This window comes from Plecotus auritus (assembly GCF_963455305.1).
Source record: "Plecotus auritus genome assembly, chromosome: 6".
Classification (NCBI taxonomy): Eukaryota; Metazoa; Chordata; class Mammalia; order Chiroptera; family Vespertilionidae; genus Plecotus; species Plecotus auritus.
The window spans coordinates 82726993-82747169 of record NC_137773.1 but is presented as its reverse complement, the minus strand read 5'-3'; the positions used below and the strand labels follow the sequence as shown (position 1 = coordinate 82747169).

At 55.1% G+C, this 20177-nt stretch overlaps 1 protein-coding gene and 1 pseudogene across 3 annotated transcripts; one reads left to right on the top strand and one right to left on the bottom strand.

The window, feature by feature from the left end:
• LOC308251696 (large ribosomal subunit protein eL28-like) lies at nucleotides 1–649 on the bottom strand (annotated as a pseudogene). Its single transcript has one exon. The product of its transcript is annotated as a large ribosomal subunit protein eL28-like (transcript).
• Nucleotides 650–981: 332 nt separating this feature from the next.
• STK11 (serine/threonine kinase 11) lies at nucleotides 982–20027 on the top strand. 2 transcript variants are annotated; one of them, XM_080675729.1, is made up of 10 exons: nucleotides 982–2329; nucleotides 10011–10094; nucleotides 10796–10885; nucleotides 12489–12621; nucleotides 12697–12833; nucleotides 13546–13673; nucleotides 16188–16245; nucleotides 16331–16527; nucleotides 18641–18839; nucleotides 19507–20027. In XM_080675729.1, the coding sequence occupies exons 1-10, from the start codon at nucleotides 2040–2042 to the stop codon at nucleotides 20000–20002; spliced, it is 1812 nt and encodes a 603-aa protein (XP_080531855.1). In that variant the 5' UTR covers nucleotides 982–2039; the 3' UTR covers nucleotides 20003–20027. The 2 variants fall into 2 exon arrangements, with proteins under 2 accessions (XP_080531855.1, XP_080531856.1); XM_080675730.1 differs by having other exon boundaries at nucleotides 18641–18859.
• Nucleotides 20028–20177: the final 150 nt, after the last annotated feature.

The following is a 20177-nucleotide window of genomic DNA, read 5'->3' as shown; positions in this document are numbered from 1 at the left end:
GGAGGAAACAGGCCCAGAATCAAGGTCTGCCTTGAATTGACCATTTTAGGCGACTACCCCCGTTCCCATTAGGAAAGTTGGCTAATACCTTTATTGCTTTGGGGGGAGGAGGGTGCTCAGGAGCTCTTAGTGGGGCGAGCCCGCTTCCTCTTCACCTTTTCGGGCTTCTGGCTGTTCAGGCTGGCGCTGGCCCTGCGGATGGCGGCCATGCGCAGTTCCGGGAGGTACTTGTTCTTGCGAATCAAGTGCTGGATACTGCCCGGGCGTTCTTACAAGTAGGAGGTAGCGGGCTTTCGTTGGCCGGATCTCTGCTTCTTGACGACCAACACACCCTTGCCGTTGGCTGCCAGCTCCACGCCCAACCGCTAGCAGTAAATCAGCCCGTTGTAGCCAAAGGAGTTGCGGGCCTACAGATTATTGGGTTGGGTGCTGTACGTCTGCTTGTTCCTCTTGACCAGGAAGCTGGAGCCGTTCCTCACACCATCCATTGCAGGTGGGCAGACACAGCGGCAGCATCTCTCACTGCGGCAGCCGGAGACGAGAAAAGGTGGGCTATTTTTTGACCCTTGACCTCGTCTGGAGAAAAGTCCCGGGGTGGAGGGGGTGCTGGAAGGCACCCTGCTAAGTCCCCGAGCCGCGTCCTGGCCCACGAAGATTACACCCGCCTCACGGATGTTTCTCTTAACACCCCCAACCTCCAACCACAGTCCCAAACCCCTCCGAGGTCGTCGCCGCAGCTTCACTTCCCCACGTCCACTTCCCGCCCCGCCCCAAGGGGGGGGGTGCCGCTGCGGACCAATGAGCAAGCAGTATCCACCCTTGGGGCGGAGCCGAGCGCGAACCTATCCCTGCTCGGCCGCCCGCCCGGGTCCAAACGGCCCAATAGACGGCTGGGGCGGGGCGGGGCGGGAAGTGCCGTCTGGGCCAACGGGCGGGCACGTCGGCGTCGCTAGGGGCGGGTCCGCGGCCGCGCGGCGGCTCAGGGCGGGGGCGGGAGGTAAACAAGATGGCGGCGGCGTGTCGGGTGCGGAAGCGGGAGGCGGCTCGGGGAGCTCGCAAGTGAGGCGGGCGTGCAGGCGGCGGCGGGGCCGGGTGGCACCGCGGCCGCCTTGCATGGGCTGGGTCCCCGCGCCGCCCCTCCTGCTCCACGCTTGGGGCGGCCGCGGCGGGGGACGCGCTGCCCGGTCCCCGCTGCATCGGGAACCCCCGGCCTGGGGCCTGTGGCCTGCGCCGCTTCGCCTGCCCGGAGTTCTACGGTCCCCCTGCGCTTCGAGGGCCGAGGCGGACGGCGTTCGGGTCGGAGAGCGAGCGCGGGCTGCCGTTTGGGGTGGGGGGCACCCGCGAGGCCGCTTGTGTGTCCCAGGCCGGTTTGGGGGCGCCCTGGAGGCCGGTTCCCACGGAAGTTGCTTCTTGCGGCGTGAGTGCACCAGGTGACTTCCCGACCCCCGATACGCGCCCGGGGCTGGCGGCAGTCGACCGAGCCGGATAGGCACCTGCCACTTCTCGGGACGCCTAGGACCACGAGCCTGCCGGAGACGCCCCGGCCCCCAGCGAAGCTCATCTGCCCAGCTTTGGGGGCTCCGGGGCCTGCTGGGGCTACGGGCGCGCGCCACGGCCCGCTAGTAATGGACGGCCCAGAGAAGACTTGGTTCGGCCGCGTCCATGTTTGCCGGAGGGTCTAAAGTCCCTGGAGGATGACCTAGCACTTCGCAACCCCACCGGCCTCCCCAGGGCCCCCGAAGACACGCCGGCCCGACCCGGAGCTGCCAGGCCGGGTCGCATTGAAACTTGCGGCGCTGCGCACCGTTGGGTGCCCGGGCCTCGGACCATCACGCCTCTTGAACTCACGTTTAGTACAATCGTTTCTTTCCGAAGAAGGGTTTTTTTTTCTTTTGCGTTTTTGTTGACTTTTTTTTTTTTTTTTTGAGAAGGGAATTTGCGGGGGGTGGGGGGGGACAAAAAGAAGAACCGCTCACCGGGTCATCCATAAAGGGGATAAGGTACTGCCTGCGGCGCGTGTCGGAGACTTTGAGTCCAGGATGGATGTGGCAGACCCGCAGCAACTGGGCATGTTTACAGAGGGCGAGCTGATGTCGGTGGGAATGGACACGTTCATCCACCGCATCGATTCCACCGAGGTCATTTACCAGCCCCGCCGCAAGCGCGCCAAGCTCATTGGCAAGTACCTGATGGGGGACCTGCTGGGGGAGGGGTCCTACGGCAAAGTCAAGGAGGTGCTGGACTCGGAGACGTTGTGCAGGAGAGCCGTCAAAATTCTCAAGAAGAAGAAGTTGAGGAGGATCCCCAATGGGGAAGCCAACGTGAAGAAGTAAGTGTGGGCTTTCTGACCTGTGCAGCTTTGGATGTCCCCAGGCCCGCCAGGGTCGTCGTGCTTTCTTCCCTCCCTCCTTCCCTCCCTCCCTCCCTTCCTAACCTGAGGTGACCATCTGTTCCTGCATCCCCCTTGCCAGAGAAAGTGTAGTTGGAAAGGTGTGTAAGTACTTTCAGGAAGTCAGGCTAGCTTGTTGTAGCTGGGTTCTGGTGCATTTGGCTCTTAGGTGCCAGTGTCAAAATCGTCCTCCTTGGGGGTATGTCCCTCTTCCCCTGGCTCTGCCAGCTGTCCAAAGAACTTAGGTGCCTAGTGGAGCCAGCCAGTGTTTGTTTATCCCTGAGAGTTTCTGCCCGGAAACGGCCTTGGAGGCCATCAGTTTTTCTGCTTAGTGAGCAGCCAGTATGGTACTAGCGCCAGGCGAAATGCGATTTGTTTATCCTGTTGGAGGGGAACCCTGTAGTTGCCAAAAATAATTGTTTGCACCGCTTATCAGTCAGCAGGGGGTACTTATCCCTTCCTGCTGGTCTGGATGTCACTAGATATCCCTGACTGCAGGCCCAGTGACCCCCCCCCCCCCCAGAGGAGAATTGCTTGTGTCCTAGTGAACTTTTTACATAAATTTCTTCTGCACCATCTGCCCCCTAGATATCCTGGAAGTGCCCAGGTCTGCTATCAAAAATCCCCCAAGTGCGGTGGGGGCTCTATCTCCTTCCTCTTCTAGTCTCAGGATGAGGGGTGTCCCTTCTTATTGCTGCCAGGGGTGGAACCCTGCCCTACCCACACCCACGCCCCTCCCAGCCTCTAGATTCCCAGAAGAGGTTTATCTAACATGCCAGGCAGCAGGACTTACTGTGACCTTGGCCTGTCTGGTCCAAGCAGGCAAGCAGGCTGGCCAGGCCTGTCCTGGAAGTGCCGCTCACTGGGTGGGCTTTCACCTCCCTCCTTCCCACTGGCAGGAGAGCTGGACTGTTTTCACTTGCTCTGGGACACCTGGGGGCGTGGAAAAGGGGGGATGGAGTAGAGAACTGGGGTTGGACTGACAGGGCTCCTTGTTAGTGCCTGGTATTCTGAGCCACCTGCAGGGTGGGTGGGGCAGTGGGCAAGGTGAGTTGTGTTTTGGTGAGGCCTTTTTTTTTTTTTTAATATATTTTTATTCATTTCAGAGAGGAAGGGAAGAGGGAGAGAAAGATAGAAACATCAGTGATGAGAGAGAATCATTGATCAGCTGCCTCCTGCACGCTCCCCTACTGGGGATCGAGCCTGCAACCTAGGCATGTGCCCTTGACTGGAATCGAACCCGGGACCCTTCAGTCCTCAGGCCAACGCTCTATCCACTGAGCCAAACCAGCCAGGGCTGGTGAGGCCTTTTTACAGCTCATCCTTGAAGACACTGGGAGAAGGTGTGGCTGGGCACCTTTGGGCCAGTTGGTCAGTTCTCTGTACCAGTCTCTCATCTGTGAGGTGAGGGTTGGGCAGGAGCCATGGTGTGTCCTTGGGAAGACTCAGGCCCCGAAAGCAGACGCCCTCCTGAGGACCAAGTGAAGCCTCACTCTCAAGTTAGAAACTCCTACTGGACTGCTGGCCCTAAGTCATGTTTTCTCATTAGAAGCTTGTGGGGACAATGTGGCCCTCAGGCAGCCAGATTGCTACTACTGCAGGTTGAGGGCAGTGAGTTCCTGCATTTGGAACGCTGCCCTGGAAATGGATTTCCCTCCTGCTCTCCAGGGTTGTCCTTGTCCTCCTGGCTCCTCTTAGGCATCATATCCCATCTGTCCTGGAACAGGCTCTGGTCTCTTCCTGCCTGACTGAGCCCTCTGGATGGAATCGGCATTGGTCCATCAATTTGTTTTGGTGCTGGCCACTTGATGTTCTGCTGCTGTGCATCCCAGGCCCCAGCCTCTCGGGAGCAGCAGCCCGAGGTAGGAGGGGTTCCCAGAGTCCCTTCCCAGTGGCTGGGTTCCAGCACCAATTGATCTGTCTGGCTAGTCGCCCACCCTGCTAGCCATAGGGGGCCTTGGTGTATGTAGATCAGGGTACTGACTGGTGGTATCAGGGTTAGCAGGTCCCAGAAGGTCTACACTCCTCCACCATGAAGGAAGGCGTGTCAGGGTAGACAAGGGCCCCCTCTTTGCTAAGGTGTAATGTACCTGTGATAAAGGCACCCTTTCAGGAGATGCAGTTTCTACACGCCAAGGTTAAGTTAGAGGGCACTCCAGAGCTTCCTCATGCTCCACTAGAGACACAAATGACCAGAACCCAGCTGGAGGGCCACAGGGCGCTGGCATCCTGCTCCTGGTTTCCTGAAGGGTCAGCTGAAGTCCCAAGAGCGTATGGAGACATGTGGGCATGTAGAGTTGGAGTTGCATGGAGCTGGGTCCTGAAGTGTCTATGGGAAGAACTGGAGGGGAAGCAGGCCAGAGTGGCCAGTGGTTGGTAGTCCTCAGCCAACCTGGCAATTAGCATAAGGTGTCAGTAGCAGGCACTAAGCCAGTGCTCACTTTCATCAACTCAGGCCTGGACCTGCATGCAGAGGTTCCCCTTTAGGAGTTTTCCCTTGGAGTGCTGGGCTGGCTTAGAGCTGTCCCATCCACCTGGTTTTGCAGCTGGGATTAGAAACTGGTTTTGCAGCTGCACCTCCTTTTTTGAGCCCCTGCTCTGCTGTTCCACAAGTCCACAAGAGAAAATTGGGTGGGCCTACCCCATGCAGGTCTCTGGTGCTGAGGGGACAGTTGTCAGCTCCCTGGCCTGGAGAGCTGGGCTCCCTCGCTGCCAGCTAGCCCACTGCAAGGGAAAAAGGCTCCTTTGTCTGGGAGAGATTTAATAAACTCCATTGCAGTCACTGCTCTCTTAGAGGAGTGTCCAGAACCTTCCAGACAAGCCTCATTTGGATCAAAGCTTTTTTCTGAAAGAACAATGTTTGCCCAAGTGGTGGGACAGTTCAGAATGCCTTTCTCTCCTTCATGGGCTTCCTCTAGGAAGGCTGCTGTGGGTCTGTACGTGGCCCCTTGCTTGTTCTTATAAAACAGCAAAGTTGCAAAAAGCATCAAGTAAAAATAAAAAAATTTCTTGTAATCTTAATACTGATGTATCTTGCTGCACTTCCTTTTTTATTTGTTTTCTTACCTTATCCAAGCAAATTTTAATAAAAAATAAAATTCCCCTAATGATCACTTTTAAACAATAAATTGAATGTACTTGTTTTTCCAATAGGCAGTAGAACTGCACAGATCGAGCCCAAAAGAAGGTGTTTGGGGGTGTCACCCCTGCTCCCTATTCTTGGGGCAGGGTTTCTTGTAGGTATAGACAGTTCCCTACCAGGTGAGCACACTCTGGGGTGTAGGTGATGAGTGGGTCCAGCTAGGCAGGCCCTGATCAGGGCTGAGGGAAACCCCCAGTACAACTGCGCAGGTGATGAATTGAGAGAATACTCACATGTCATCAAAGAGTGGTCTTTATGTGTGTTTTTTGTTTTGTTTTCATGTTTAGAAACATGAAACAGTTTCACTCCTGCTTAGGACCATACAAAGTCGTGGCGTGGTCTGCCCTGCAGCCCAAGCCAATCCACCTTTCTGTCCCACGGTAGGTCTCTCTGTTCATAATTAGCTGAGTGTGGTCCTCCCTGTACTGTGGACGTTTTTGCTGTGTTGGTGAGTTACTTTGTGCCATGTTGTGTGACAAGCTCAAGGGTATGAAGGGCACATCGCCAGAAATGGAGTTTCTGGATTAGAAGAAGGGTACATGAGTTTGATAAGCTGTGTGCAGACTACCAGTCCACCACAGCTCAGTGTCACATTACAACTTATCCTCTATTGAGTATGGTTTCTGATATGTGTCTGCTCTTTGTGTTAGGGAAGTGACAGTATGATGTGCTTTGGCCACCCAGGCTGTTTCTTTTCCCTTGGCTGGCCTGCCCCCTCTGTGACCAGATCCTCAGCAGAGTGGTGATGGCTCTGGGAGTAGAAGTTAGTGTCCTTGCTGGGCCTGACCAGGCTGGGACTTCCTTGCCGTGATTGGCAGGTACTTGGATCTGGATGGTAAATGGTTGTGATTTAGCGCATTGGGGACCAGAGCCCTGGACTTCGTTGTCTTTCATTCCTGTCCCGAGTGGCCTCTACAAGGTACTTGTACCTGCTGGGATGCCTACCCTCCTCAGTATTGAGAAGGATTTCACTGTGAGGCCAACAGCAAGAGGGTACTGAGGCTCATCTACTGAGGCTCACCTGCACTGAATGTCCTGGGGGCCTCCCTGTTTGCCTAGTCTTTCCCTGTTACAGGGGGTACTCTGAGATGCAATGGGAGCATGAGGCACTGGGCCAAAGTCCATGTAGAATTCTGGCTCTTCGCCTGTGAGTATGTGGGGAATCATAGCCGACTTTCCCTTTATCTCACATTATCCACCTGTGGCTGAACTGTTGTTTGTTTTATTTTTGGTTAATCCTCACCCAAGGATATTTTTTGCATTGATTTTTTTAGCAAGAGTGTGTGTAGCGGGGGAACAACGTGAGAGAGACACATCAATTGGTTGCCTTCCCGCATGTGCCCCAACTGACTGACCGGGACAGGGGATCAAACCTGCAACCCATGCCGAAACCGGTTTGGCTCAGTGGATAGAGCGTCGGCCTGTGGACTGAAGGGTCCCAGGTTCGATTCCGGTCAAGGGCACGTACCTTGGTTGCGGGCACATCCCCAGTGGGAGGTGTGCAGGAGGCAACTGATCGATGTTTCTCTCTCATCGATGTTTCTGGCTCTCTATCCCTCTCCCTTCCTCTCTGTGAAATATCAATAAAATATAAAAGAAAAAACAAAAACAAACAAACAAACAAAAAAAAAAAACCTGCAACCCAGGTATGTGCCTTTGACTGGGAATTGAACCCGAGACCCTTTGGTGTGTGGATAACTCTCTAACCACTGAGCACACTGACCAGAGGCTGTCGTTTATTTTTTTAACAGCTTTATTGAGAGACAATTTTTGTAGCATAAAACTGACCTAACTAATGTGTGATTCAGTGGCATTTAGTACTTTTACAGATTATGAAATCTTTACCACTGCCTATTCCAGAACGTTTCATCATCCCAAAAGAAACCCTTCCCCATCAGCAGTTACCCCCCCCCCCCCCCGCCCTCCCCAGCCTCTGGCAACCACTAACACACTTTTTGTCTCTGGTTTTGCCTGTTCTGGCCAGTTCACATAAATGGAATTATATACTGTGTGGCCTTTTGTGTCTGGCTTCTCTTACTGAGTTTCGTGTTTTCAAGGTCCATCCATGTTTTAGAGAGTGTCAGCACTTCACTCCTTTTTATGACTGAGTAATATCCCAGTGTGTGGATGGGTCACATTCTGTTTATTTATTGTTGATGGGCATTTGAGTTGTTTCCATCTAGTGCCTATTATAAATCCTGCTGCTGTGAACATTTATGTACAAGTGTTTGTGTTGAGCTGCACTGTTAGTGAATTTCCCCTTATTTTATTCCTTCTCCCACTTCTGAGGGCCCTTTGCCCTGTGTTTAGAAGTGTCAGCAGAAGGACCAGGAGGTGAGGGGATCTTGCTCAGTGTCCCTCTGTCAAAGCCGTCATTAGCCCTGGGCCTGCCCTGCATCTATCTGGAGGGGAGCAAGGTGAGGTGGTTCTGAGCAGTGGCTGTGTCCTGGCCTTGTCTCCCTTGCCCATTCCCGTGAATTTCAGGCTGAGTGTGGAGTGACTTCTGTTCATCAGAGTCACAGAACAATCTACGTTGCTTGGGCATTGCCCACGGGCAGGTTCTCAAGGAGCAGAGGCAAGCCTTCCTGACCTGGAAGGCACCATTTCATCTTGTTCACTTCCTACATCCTGGCTGGGCACTTGGACTTTCTTTTTTCTTTAAATATTATTCTCATTTTCTGGCCAGAGAGGCAGCTTGTAGAAGTGGACAATATAGAGACAGTGATAGAAGTTCCTCTGTGCCCTCGAGGTCACTGAGTGATGGTTTTGGTGGCTGCCACCTACATTCTAGTTCTTTCATAGGCAGCTCAGGTCATGCTAATGGCGTGTCTCCAGTTACCTCACCTGAGGCACCATCCACACAAATGCTCCTGCCGCTGGGGGCACAAGGTTCCCACTTTCCCATCTCTGCAAAGCTGACAGTGTGTCAGTTATTTCCTGGTGTGAGTTATGGGACTTAGATGTTTACATGGAGTGCTTTGATCCAGTTACTGGACAAACAAGTGAACAAACACTCTCCCACACTCATCCCACCTCACCCCAGTGGGTCAGCCTCATTAAGTTAAGCAAGTGGGCCTCTTTTTTTTTTTTAATAACACACTTTATTGACATCAACAAGAGCACTGAGCTGTTTCACTGCAGAGGACAGGGTGCCATCAGCCAATTTCTGTCAGAATTTGTCCTACTCGTGAGAGGGGGGCACAGTGCAAGGAGATGGGCCCCAAGTGATCTCCAGATGCAGGGCTGCAGATCTCTGGAGCTGATCCTCATCAGTGAGGACCTGGCGTATGCACTTCAGAGCCCCCAATTAGCAGCCGGGGTTCCCACTCCCAATGCAGTCACATATTTTTGTGGGCTGTCTGTGCCACATTTGGAAAGGTGTTTCTGGCCCAGTCGGCGTGGCTCAATGATTGAGCATTGACCCATGAACCAGGAGGTCACGGTTCGATTCTCAGTCAGGGTACATGCCCGGGTTTTGGGCTCAATCCCCAGTGGCAGCTGGAGGATTGAGCCCGCAGGAGGGGGCGTGCAGGAAGCAGCTGATCATGTTCTCTCTAATCATTGATGTCTCTATCCCTCTTTCCTCTCTGAAATCAATAAAAATATATTTGAAAAAAGTAAAGATGTTTTTGGGCTTGGGTAGTCAGGCATGTGGAGCTCCACTGTAGGCTCCCCTACCTGCGCCCAAGGGCCCATGTCCTCTGGATGGACACATGGGTGGTTTATACTTTGGGCTGTGTGGTGCTGCCATGAGTGTGCACATGCAGGTTTCTGTGTGCATGTCTGCAGTTCTGGGTACATACCTGGAGCAGAATTGCTATGTCACCCAGTAACTTCAACCTTCTGAGGAACTACCTACCACTTCCTGCCCCCCAGTGCTCCAGCTGTGCAGGCCCCTCCTGCTCAGACTGTTTGGAGACTAGGCGCATGGAAGGCCACTTGCAGAGTAGGCAGTATTGTGCCCAGGGTCTATGCCCAGCCCTTGTCATAAGTCAACGGGTGTGGTTGGTGCCAGGTTGACAGTGGCGCATTGGTGTCCATTCTAGGAGGGCTGGTGGGGTTGTCCTTCTTGTAGGACTTTAGAGTGCTGGGAGAAGAAGGGAATCCTTAGGCGACAGCAGGGGGTGGGCATTGCCTAGCCTTTCTGTATGACAACCCCATCTCTGGGGATGCACCATAAGCACAGCTCTGCATACTAGGTGCTCATGCCACCCTTGTTCTGCTGTCCCTGAGTGTGGTCTCTTGTAAAACAAATTGTTCATCTTCAGTTAAAATAGGTAACAAGTGTCCTGATTGTGCTGTCCCTGTTCAGGCCCCACCAGCTGTCCCTGTGCAGACTGGCTCAGTGGAAGGGGCAGTGGCAGAGCCTCCCAGTTCTTCTGGCACCTCAGAGCTGATATGTCCTCTGCATGGCACCCAAGGGCAAGCTCTGCATCCCACCACGCAGAGAGTTTGGCTGATGCTCTGTCCTCTCTCCAGGGAAATTCAGCTACTGCGGAGGTTGCGGCACAAAAACGTCATCCAGCTAGTGGACGTGCTTTACAATGAGGAGAAGCAGAAGATATATCCTTCAGGATTGGGATGGGGGACCTGGGCCATGATACCTGTGTGTCTGTCTTTCCAGTTATTCCGGAACTATCTGGTGTCCCCCTGTCACGCCATGGCCCAAATGGGAGTACTGGGTCTGGAGAGAAGACACTTCCTGGCCTCAGTCTGGGTGACCCCACATTTAGAAGCCCCATGGCTGGCATACCCCCTACCTCTGGCATTTGGGCCTTGCCTTCTGGGGCCAGAGGTATGACTCTGGAATACAAGAGTGTCCGTGGACTTTGCCCTTTGTTGAGGAGGACAGGCTCTCCAGAATGTGTGGCCCTGGCTGACTCCAGCTCCCAGAAGCAGGCTCATGAGGGCCCAGGGTCCCTCTTGAGGGGTCAGTGTCCTTCCACAAGTGCCCATCACTGACTCACAGGTGCAGTGACAGCATTCCTAGCATGTGGCCCCTCTCTGTCCATGTCTCAAGACTCCCCTCGGTGGAGACACAGCTAGGGGTAGGGAATTTCTGCCTGACCTTGGGCTGTCTGGCCCTGCAGCCTCTCCCCTATATCCCACTCCTGACCTGAGACTAGAGGACACTTCTGGTCTCCTGTCCCAGCTGCCCGTGTTCTCCCACCACCACCTTCTAGGGCCTTCTTCCCAGCTATCCCTGGGACAGGTCCTGCCTGGGGTGGAGTCTGGGCTGGGTCATGGTTTCCTTAGCACTGCACGTATATGGTCATGGAGTACTGTGTGTGTGGCATGCAGGAAATGCTGGACAGCGTGCCTGAGAAGCGGTTCCCTGTGTGCCAGGCTCATGGGTGAGTGAGCATGGCCAGACCTATGGCTGCCTCTCTGTCCTGCCATATCATCTATAGACCCTAGGGCTTCAAGGACTCAGTCCTGTGTTCCAACAACTTTTTCTGATTACCAGTGAATTGAAGGCTCAAGTGTGCTTTAAAACTCAGAATTTGGGTAGTTTGCAGTACCAGTACCCTGGGCCAGCAGCCCCTTTCTGTGCATCCTCTGCCCCAGTGTGCCTGCTCCTGAGGCTTTGAGACCTCCTGATCCTTAGGAAGCCCCTGACAGTGATCTGTACTGCCACTGGCTGGCTAGCCCCTCTGAAGTAGCATCCCCCTTCCTTGCTGCAGGACCAGCTGGCCTGTGGTGTGAGTGGAAAAACAGTGGGGTAAGCCCAGGTCTCTGGCTTCATGGAGGGCTTCAGGGGGGCTACATGGCTATGTCTATGCCAGAGCAATTGAGGGGAGGGAGTGTTACATATCCCTTGAGCTGATGCGGAGAGTAAGGAAGGGCTACCTGGCCCAGCTGGTGAGGCTCAGAGGTTGCGTGTCAACCAATGGACCAGGAAGTCACAGTTTGATTGCAGGTCAGGGCACATGCCTGGGTTGTGGCTTGATCCCCAGTAGGGGCCGTGTGGGAGGCAGCTGATCAATGATTCTCATCTTTGATGTTTCTATCTTCTCCCTTCCTCTCTGAAGTCAATTAAAAAAAATATATATATATCTATATCTATATCTATATCTATATCTATATCTATATATATATATATCCTATATAATAAAAGGCTAATATGCAAATTGTCCCCTTGACTGGGAGTTCAACCAGGGGATGGGGGGGGGCGGGGGGGGCAGCCGGCCAACCGACCATGGCCCCTCCCCCCCCGCTAGCCCTGCCCCCAATCAGCCCTCCCCCCTGCATTGGGGGCGGGACCAGTTGACCAACTTCTGGTGTCCCCGCCCCCTGGCCAGCAGTTGATGGACCCTGATCAGGCAGGCCAGCCAGACCTAACCTGTGCACAAATTCATGCACAGGGCCTCTAGTATATATATGTGTATATATACTGAGTGGCCAGATTATTATGATCTCTGAACACATAATCTGGCCACTCAGTGTGTGTGTGTGTGTGTGTGTGTGTGTGTGTGTGTGTGTGTCTGTATATTAGAGGCCCAGTGCATGCATGGGTGGGGTCCGGCCAGTCTGGCCAGGGGGAGGGGACATGGGCGGTTGGCCAGCCTGCCTGCTGGTCGAACTCCTGGTCGAGGGGACAATTTGCATATTAGCCTCTTATTATATAGGATATACACTGAGTGGCCAGATTATTATGCGTTCAGAGATCATAATAATCTGGCCACTCAGTGTATATAAAAGGAAGGATTGTCTGATTGAGAGAGGGAGGTGGGAAGCCAGGGAGGAGCTCTTCTGTGCCCTCCCCAGGTGCCTTGGGTAGGAGTGACTAAAGCCCTCAGGGTCCTAGCAGTGGCTCAGCCCTACCTGAGAGCCATGTTTCCCTGAGGGGCCTCCTGAACTGTCATTTCTCTGTTTGCTCGCCCTGGTGGCTCCCGAGCTGTTGCCTCCTGGTTTTGGTTTTGCTGGGTGACCCCAGGAGGCCATTGTGTCCTGTAGGTACTTCTGCCAGTTGGTGGATGGCCTGGAGTACCTGCATAGCCAGGGCATTGTGCATAAGGACATCAAGCCAGGCAACCTGCTGCTCACCACCAGTGGCACGCTCAAGATCTCTGACCTGGGTGTGGCCGAGGTAGGACCCCAGGACCAGGGTGAGGGCCGGGTGCTCCCCGGGACCACTTCCTGAGGCCACCTGGCTCTGTCACAGGCCCTGCACCCTTTCGCTGAGGATGACACATGCAGGACGAGCCAGGGTTCCCCAGCATTCCAGCCACCTGAGATTGCCAATGGCTTGGACACCTTCTCTGGCTTCAAGGTGGACATCTGGTCGGCTGGGGTTACACTGTAAGTGCCTGTGGACTATGGGCCCCCGTTTTCACCCACCCTTGCTTTGGCTACGGGCTTCTGGAACCAGCTCCTTTGGGTGGGAATGAGGGCTGTGTGCCCTTCAGTTATCAAGGGCCCCATTTGTCTTTATTCCCACTGGTTGACAACTGGCCATGCTCATCTTGTGGGTACCTTATGTCCTGATGCTTTATACTGAGAATTTTCAGACTTGGCAAGTTGAAAGTGTTGCTTGGCCAACCGCTGTGTGCTCCCCCATCCCCACGCCCCATTCTGCCGCTTTGGTCTGCTGGCCTGATGAGGCATGTCCCTGAGCACTTTTGAATAACAGTGCTGATTGGCCTATCAGAGTTCTCTGGGACCCTGTTCACTCTTGAAGTGGCACTCATGCTGCAGATGCTTGGGCATAGCCCCCCCATTAAGAACCTTCCATCATGTCTGCCATAGGGCAGCTGCCAGCTGGGCATTTGTATTTCATTGAGAGAGCATTCACATACCATGTGACCCACACTTTAAAGTGTACAATCCAGCAGTTTCCAGTATTTTCAGTGGTGCAACCACCACCCTCCATATTCCAGATCATTCCTGCCCCCCAATATTGGGCCCTATATGTGGGGGTGGTTTGAGGTTCCTGTGCCAGGCAGGTTTCGGGCCAGAGCTGCAGGACAAGCCCCAACTGACTGGGCCTCTGTCCTTCCGCTCGGGGGCGAAGCTACAACATCACGACAGGCCTGTACCCCTTCGAGGGGGACAACATCTACAAGTTGTTTGAGAACATCGGGAAGGGGGACTACACGATCCCAGGCGACTGCGGCCCCCCACTCTCGGACCTGCTGAAAGGTGAGGCCCTCAGGATGGAGACCAACCATGGGCCCTGGGTGGGGCAGGATGTGGGTCTGTCGAGGGTGGGTAGGAGCACAGTTCTCCGTGAAGCATGGAGGGCGCGAGGCATGGAGAATGGTTGTGTCTAGAAAGGCTGACTCCCTGGAAGCTGAGCCCCCTGCTCCACTGCCTGCTCTGACTCCTACCCCCAACCCCCAAGGAAATAGTACTTGCTGCCTGCTGGGTCACACTGTCCTGCATTCCCCAATCAGTGCAGTAGGTGGCGCTGTGAGTCCACACAGGGCTGGCAAGTTGAGGACAGGTGGGTGGGAGCCCTAGTTGGCAGCCTGAGGTTGGCAGTTAATGAGTTGGGATGAGACAGTTTATGAAGATGTTGCACACCCAGCCAGTGTGTAAGATTCATCAATGCAGTACCATCTCATGTTCTCTTTCTGCTTTTAGTCTTTATGCTCTGGTGTGTGGCTGACCTTATACCTTGTCCTCATTGGATGTTCAGTCAATATCTAGACTTTGCATAAGGCACAGCTGGAAAGGTGGAGTCATGTTCCCAAGCTGCCCCAAATATACTTTAGTTTCCTAGTAATTGAGTCAAGCTGGTTCTTACATATAAGTTCATTTAGTACATCGAAGGTGGAATTGGGCTTCCGTTGCTGAGCATAGGTCCGGCCTGTCACCCCAGGACTTTGAGGAAGATGGCTGGCTCTGGGGATGCAGCCCGGATTATTCTTGGAACAGGGAAGGAGTGAGTAGTTAGGAAGCAGTCCACCTGTTTCCACTGCTGGCTTGAAAGGGCCCCTAGGTCAAGGTTGGCCCGGCCTTTTTTTTTTTTTTTTTTTTTTTTTATATATATATATATATATATTTTATTGATATTTTACAGAGAGGAAGGGAGAGGGATAGAGAGCTAGAAACATCAATGAGAGAGAAACATTGATCAGCTGCCTCCTGCACACCTCCCACTGGGGATGTGCCCGCAACCAAGGTACATGCCCTTGACCGGAATCGAACCCGGTACCCTTCAGTCCGCAGGCCGACGCTCTATCCACTGAGCCAAACCGGTTTTGGCTGGCCCGGCCTTTTTTCCCCTCTCCCTAGTCCTCTGAACACTCCCAAGTGCCCATAGGCTCCTGTAGACCTTTGTGGGATAGTTAGGGAGTTAGCACCCCATCCTCAGGTGGACCCAAAGCTTGGCCCTCAACCTCCCCCCACCCCACAAGGCTTTTCTATGCCTGGTGGTTTCAGCTCTGCTAAGAGTCAGGTGTTGTGGACTCGCCTTCCCTGGATAGTCGTCAGTCAGTTTGGTGTTTTCTCTACATGTACTCGTGTCCCGTGTGCCCGTTGTACCCTTGTTGATGCCTGAAATGGCACCATGTGGGGTGATGACAAGGCAGAGGACATCCTTGTCCCCAGATGCTGGCAGGATAGCTCCATCCCTTATTTTCTCTGCTGGCTGGAGCACGTGGGCTGTGCCTCCCCCTGCGCTGCAGTTAGGGTCTTTGCACAGCTGAATGGTTGGCCTGGAGGCTCTGCCCATCAGCTGGGATAGGTGGGAGGTGTCCCTGTGAGTTCTATAGCCACCCTGGCCTTGAGTTCAAGTGTCTCAGAACTCTCAGGCATGATGGGAAGGGACATTGCTGGCAGTTGTGCCCAGGTGTGGAGATCTGGGGACAGGGATGGGAAGCAGATGCTGGCGGGGGCCTCGCAGCTGGCCACCACCATGATTTCCCCTCTCTTCCTCCCCACACCACTCACACTTTCAATTCTGAGCCTCAGCTTCCAAAATTGCTGCTGTTTCCTGAGTACAACGTTGCCCTCCCGCGGGTGGTGTACAGAGCTTAGCACTGCGCCCCATCACCTCCTCTGCATCTTGTTCAGGAGGCATGACTGTCCTCCCACTGGGAAGGGAGCTGGAGACACAGGGAGTGAGGGGTGGGAGCAGCAGAAACTGAAGGCTCTAGGTCTCCTGCGGCTTGAGTATGATGCTGCCACTCTGGTGGTGGGCCTTAGGCCAGTGTTGTCCTTTCCAAGTAATTGTCCTGGTATGAGACCTGCCCCCAGGTGCACGAACACCCACAATGTGTTGTCCTTGCTGCCATCTCAGGAGTCATGGGCTCCTGGCTGGAATTGTGGGTCACCGGATCTGATGGCTTTTGATGGCTGGCTACTGGCAGGGGGCTTCCATTGCTTCCTCATTCCCAAGTGTGTGGACAACAGGTCCAACACCTGTGGACTGGGGCTGCATCCTGTCTGGCCTGCTCTAGTCTCGTTTTGGAAAGCCGTTTCCCCTCCTTGTCTTTCCAGCCACACTGCTTATGGTTTTGCAGTTTTCCACAGGTGGCTACATGGGGCCTTGGTGCCTGAATTGCTCTTTATATCCCCATAGGACAGGGCCCTGGATTTTCGAGTGCCATGTCCCCATAGTTACAGGCCCAGCACCACTAGAGAGCACCAGGTGGGTGGGATAGAGCTGGGCAGGGGCCCATGCTGACTTCCCCGTGGTCCCCTCCTCAGGGATGCTGGAATATGAGCCAGCCAAGAGGTTTTCCATACAACAGATCAGGCAGCACAGGTGAGTGTCCTCAGGTGTCTGGCTGGGAGGGGCCCTCATGGGGATCTGGGTGCTCCAGGCTGTCCTGATGTGCTTGCTTCTGTAGCTGGTTCCGGAAGAAGCACCCGCTGGCTGAGGAGCTGGTGCCCATCCCACCAAGTTCGGACTGCAAGGACCGGTGGCGCGGCATGACTGTGGTGCCCTACCTGGAGGACCTTCACGGCTGCGCTGACGATGAGGGGGAGGAGGACCTCTTTGACATCGAGGATGACATCATCTATACTCAGGACTTCACTGTGCCTGGTGAGTCTGGCAGTTGCAGTGGCTCTCAGCCCAACCTGGATGTCCCCAATGTCCCCAAGCCCTCAGGGCAGGTCCATCTACACCAGCACAGACCCCAAGAGCCTGCTGGGGCTCACAGACAGCCATGGAAGCAGGTGGGGATCCAGAGGGAAGAGGCTGCCCAGACTCCCTCTGCATTAGTTCTACAGACTGCACACCGTGTCCTGCCGAGCAGTGGGGGAGGCCTCTGACAGCCCTGAGGGTCTAGTGGCCCTCCTGGCCCTGACACCAACCTTGACCAGTGGCCTTGCTTCCCCAGGTGACGAGGAGGCGTCTGAGGCAGGGCTTAGAGAGGAGCGAGGCACCCAGCAGAGCCAGTACACAGACCTTTCTGCAGAGGAAGCTGAGGCCGGGGGCACACAGGAGCTCGAGGAGGAGCTCCATGCTTTAACATAGCCACCCTGCCTACCTGGGCTGTAGGGGCCAGGCTGTGCATCCTCCACAAGCCCTCACTGACCCTGTCCAGGTGTCTGAGGAAGCCTGGGCAGCTGTCCCTATTGCCAGATGTGTCCCCTCGCAGCATTCATAGTTCTGTTGTGTTTCGGGGCTGGTTTTGTAGGCCCCATCATAAAGGTTTGCCCAACGCTTATGTGTGGGTGATGCTTGTCTTCCTCCCTGGCTCGTCAGCTGTGTGGTAGGTTTTTATTGTAGAGAGAACCATTATGCAGCGGTAGCCTGTGAGGTGGGCGGGGCCTCAGGAGCTATGTCCTTGGCAGAGCTGGGCAGGGTCCAGGAGTCCTGCTGTCCTGGGGTCTATGGCCACAGGGTCAGCTTGGGGCTGGTGCCCCTAGGGCCCCAAGTCACTGTGGCTTTGGCTTAGCCATTTCCCTATAGGGACCTTGTCCTGGGAGACCTGGCTACATTCCAGTCCTGGATCTGAGGCCTCCTGGAGCCTCTGTCCCCTTCACAAAATAGGAGCAAGGTGTCTTGCATCTCAGGGACACTGGGGCCCATGACAGGTGACAAGCATCTGGTGTCACCCTCACCAACAGGCAGCCTATTGTCCTAGCAAGGCTGAGTGACGTTTCTGACAGGTCCCCAGATCCGGCTCCCAAGTACCCTTTGGGCCAGAGTGGCCTTTCCCTGGTGGGGGTCCCCAGCCTGGGAATGTCCTCCATGACAGAAGTGGGATAGTCCATTTCCAAAGTTGAGCATCCACTTCTTCCTGAACTGCTCTTGGAGACCCCTCCCACTCTGATCCTAGTCGGTTGGTCACCCTCAGAGGCTCTCATCTGTCCCCACTATGGAGGTCCTGCCATCCACCCTGAGAGCTGGGCCTTGGGTCTGGTCAGTTGCTGCTGGCACAGTGCCTCGAGGGTGAGTGGGGCAGGTCTCAGATGCTGTGCTGATGGCTGAGACCCCCTACGTACTCTGTCTAGTAGGATCCTGTGAGCAGGAATGAGCTCTGACCTGGGCACACACAAGTGGGTGTGGCAAGTTCCTGAAGCCGTGAGTCGGGCCCTGGACACCCTGGGCAGAGAGGGGGCTCTGTGTTGGAGAGGAGATGGGGGCTCCAGGCAGATGAGGGTAGTTTCCCACCGATGTCACAGGAGGGCAGGCCTCAGGCAGCAAGCCAGGTTTTGGTGTGCACTGACTGAGCTTCGTGGGCCCCTCCGTGCATGCTCTCCTCTGCCTCAGTGAGCACAGGAGTGCAAGAGGGCATGAAGCCCTAGGCAAATGTCCGCCAGGATGCATTGAGGGTGAGAGTGGGGTCATATCATGGTAGGTCCCTGGCACTGATCCTTTCATCCCAGTGGGCTGTTCTGGGAGAGACACACCCAGCCTGAACCCTGCCCCTCCCAAGTCCCACAGGACAGCCCAGCAAGGTGTAGCCTGCAAACAGGTGAGAGGGCTAAGGCCCTCACCTGTACAGGTCCCAGGAACTTGGTCCTTCACCAAGTGTCTGAGTCTTGTCCTGGCCAGCTAGCCAGCTTTCCCTCTACCTGGGTGAGAGCCCCTGCAGGCAGGACAGTGGGGTCGTGTGGGGTAGGGGGACCGGAAACAGGGCGGCTATGTGTGGGAGGGGTGTTCGTCTTGGGTCCCCATCAGCCCACACTTGCCCTCTCCCTCCTAGGACAAGTCCCAGAAGAGGAGGCCAGTCAGAATGGACAGAGCCGGGGCCTGCCCAAGAACGTGTGCATGAATGGCACCGATTCAGTGCAGCTAAGCACCAGATCAAGGGCAGAGCGCCGGGCCAGTGCCGCCTCCAACCCTGCCCGCAAGGCCTGTTCTGCTACCGGCAAGATCCGTCGGCTGTCAGCCTGCAAGCAGCAGTGAGGGCGGTTGGCCATAGGTGGGCCGCAGCAGGGATGGCGGGAGTGGGCGGAAGTGAGCATTGCCCAAACTTAGCCAAATCATCCTCATAGACGTTGCTGACTACGGCCAGTTTTGCCCTTCAAAATCCTGTCAGTCTGTGATCACTGCCACCAGGGTCGGGGGCAGAGCAAGAGGTGGAGCCCCTGTGTAGGAGGGAAGCTGGGGTTCGGGTGAGGAGCTTGCCCTGTCCCGGTCCCAGGCTGTCCCTAGGATAGTGGTGTTGGGAGTGGCTGGGGTCTAGCTGAGACCATAATCCTAGTCTCTGCTCCCTCCTTGTATCCCTGGCTGCCCCAGTCCAGGAAGTGGGGATTAGGCCCCAGAAGTGGTTGAGACCCTGTCACCTGCTCAGGATGTGGGCAGTGGTGTATGAGCCTGAGGCAGCAGCTGCCCCTGCCCCGCCGCAGGGCCTCTAAGGTCCCTGCTGAACCCCAGTGAGCAATGAGTGACTCAGAGGGTGGCCCCTCGAGTCAGCAAAGCTTTTCCTGGCCTCCAGATATCTGACAGCCCCGTGGGACTGGGCCTCAGTTTTCCTGCCCTACCAGTGTGCCTCGGGGTGGGGATGCCCCTGGGGGTGCAGAGCACATTTGCTGACCTGGGATTGATACACCTTCCATCCATCTGCAGCCCGTCTCGGAGAGCCCTGGCCAAGTGCATTGGCCCAGGTCCTCTTCAGTCTTCCCAACGACTGCTGACAACACAGGAAGGCCACCGCCACACCCTTCGTGCTGACTGTCCCTCAGGAAGCTGGGGGGGATGCTCTGGAGGGCTGTTGCTGGGGACAGCAGAGACTGGGGTCTGTTTCCCCTCCCCCATCATGGGCAGTGGATACAACCTCCTGTTAACTTTGCAATCCTGTGCTAGGCCCTTTCCTGGCCAAGGGAGGGTGAGGCCAGGCCATGGGCCCTGCACAGACCTTGCCGTGCACTTTACGTTTAGACTACTGGTTCTCACCGACTTTTCTTTACTTTGCTACATGTTAGCACCTCCCATACCTAGTGATGTGTTCAAAAAAACTGCAGCCCATCAGGGGTGGACGGGCCTGCCCACCGAGACGCATGCCCAGTGCCCGTGGGAGCCAGGTGGCTGCCTTTTTGTTGTTTGGTTGGTTCCTTTTTTTTAAGAAAAAATAAAACAGGTCTATTTGAGCTGTGGTTGTGAGGGATGTTTGGGAATTGGGTGGCAGGACGTGCCATCAGGTGGGTTATCTTGAGTCTGTACCTGGGCCCCTCTATGGACCCTAGAGTGCATGGGCTGGCCTCGGTCTTCCGGTCTTGCTGGCAGCTGTGGGCCTCCTG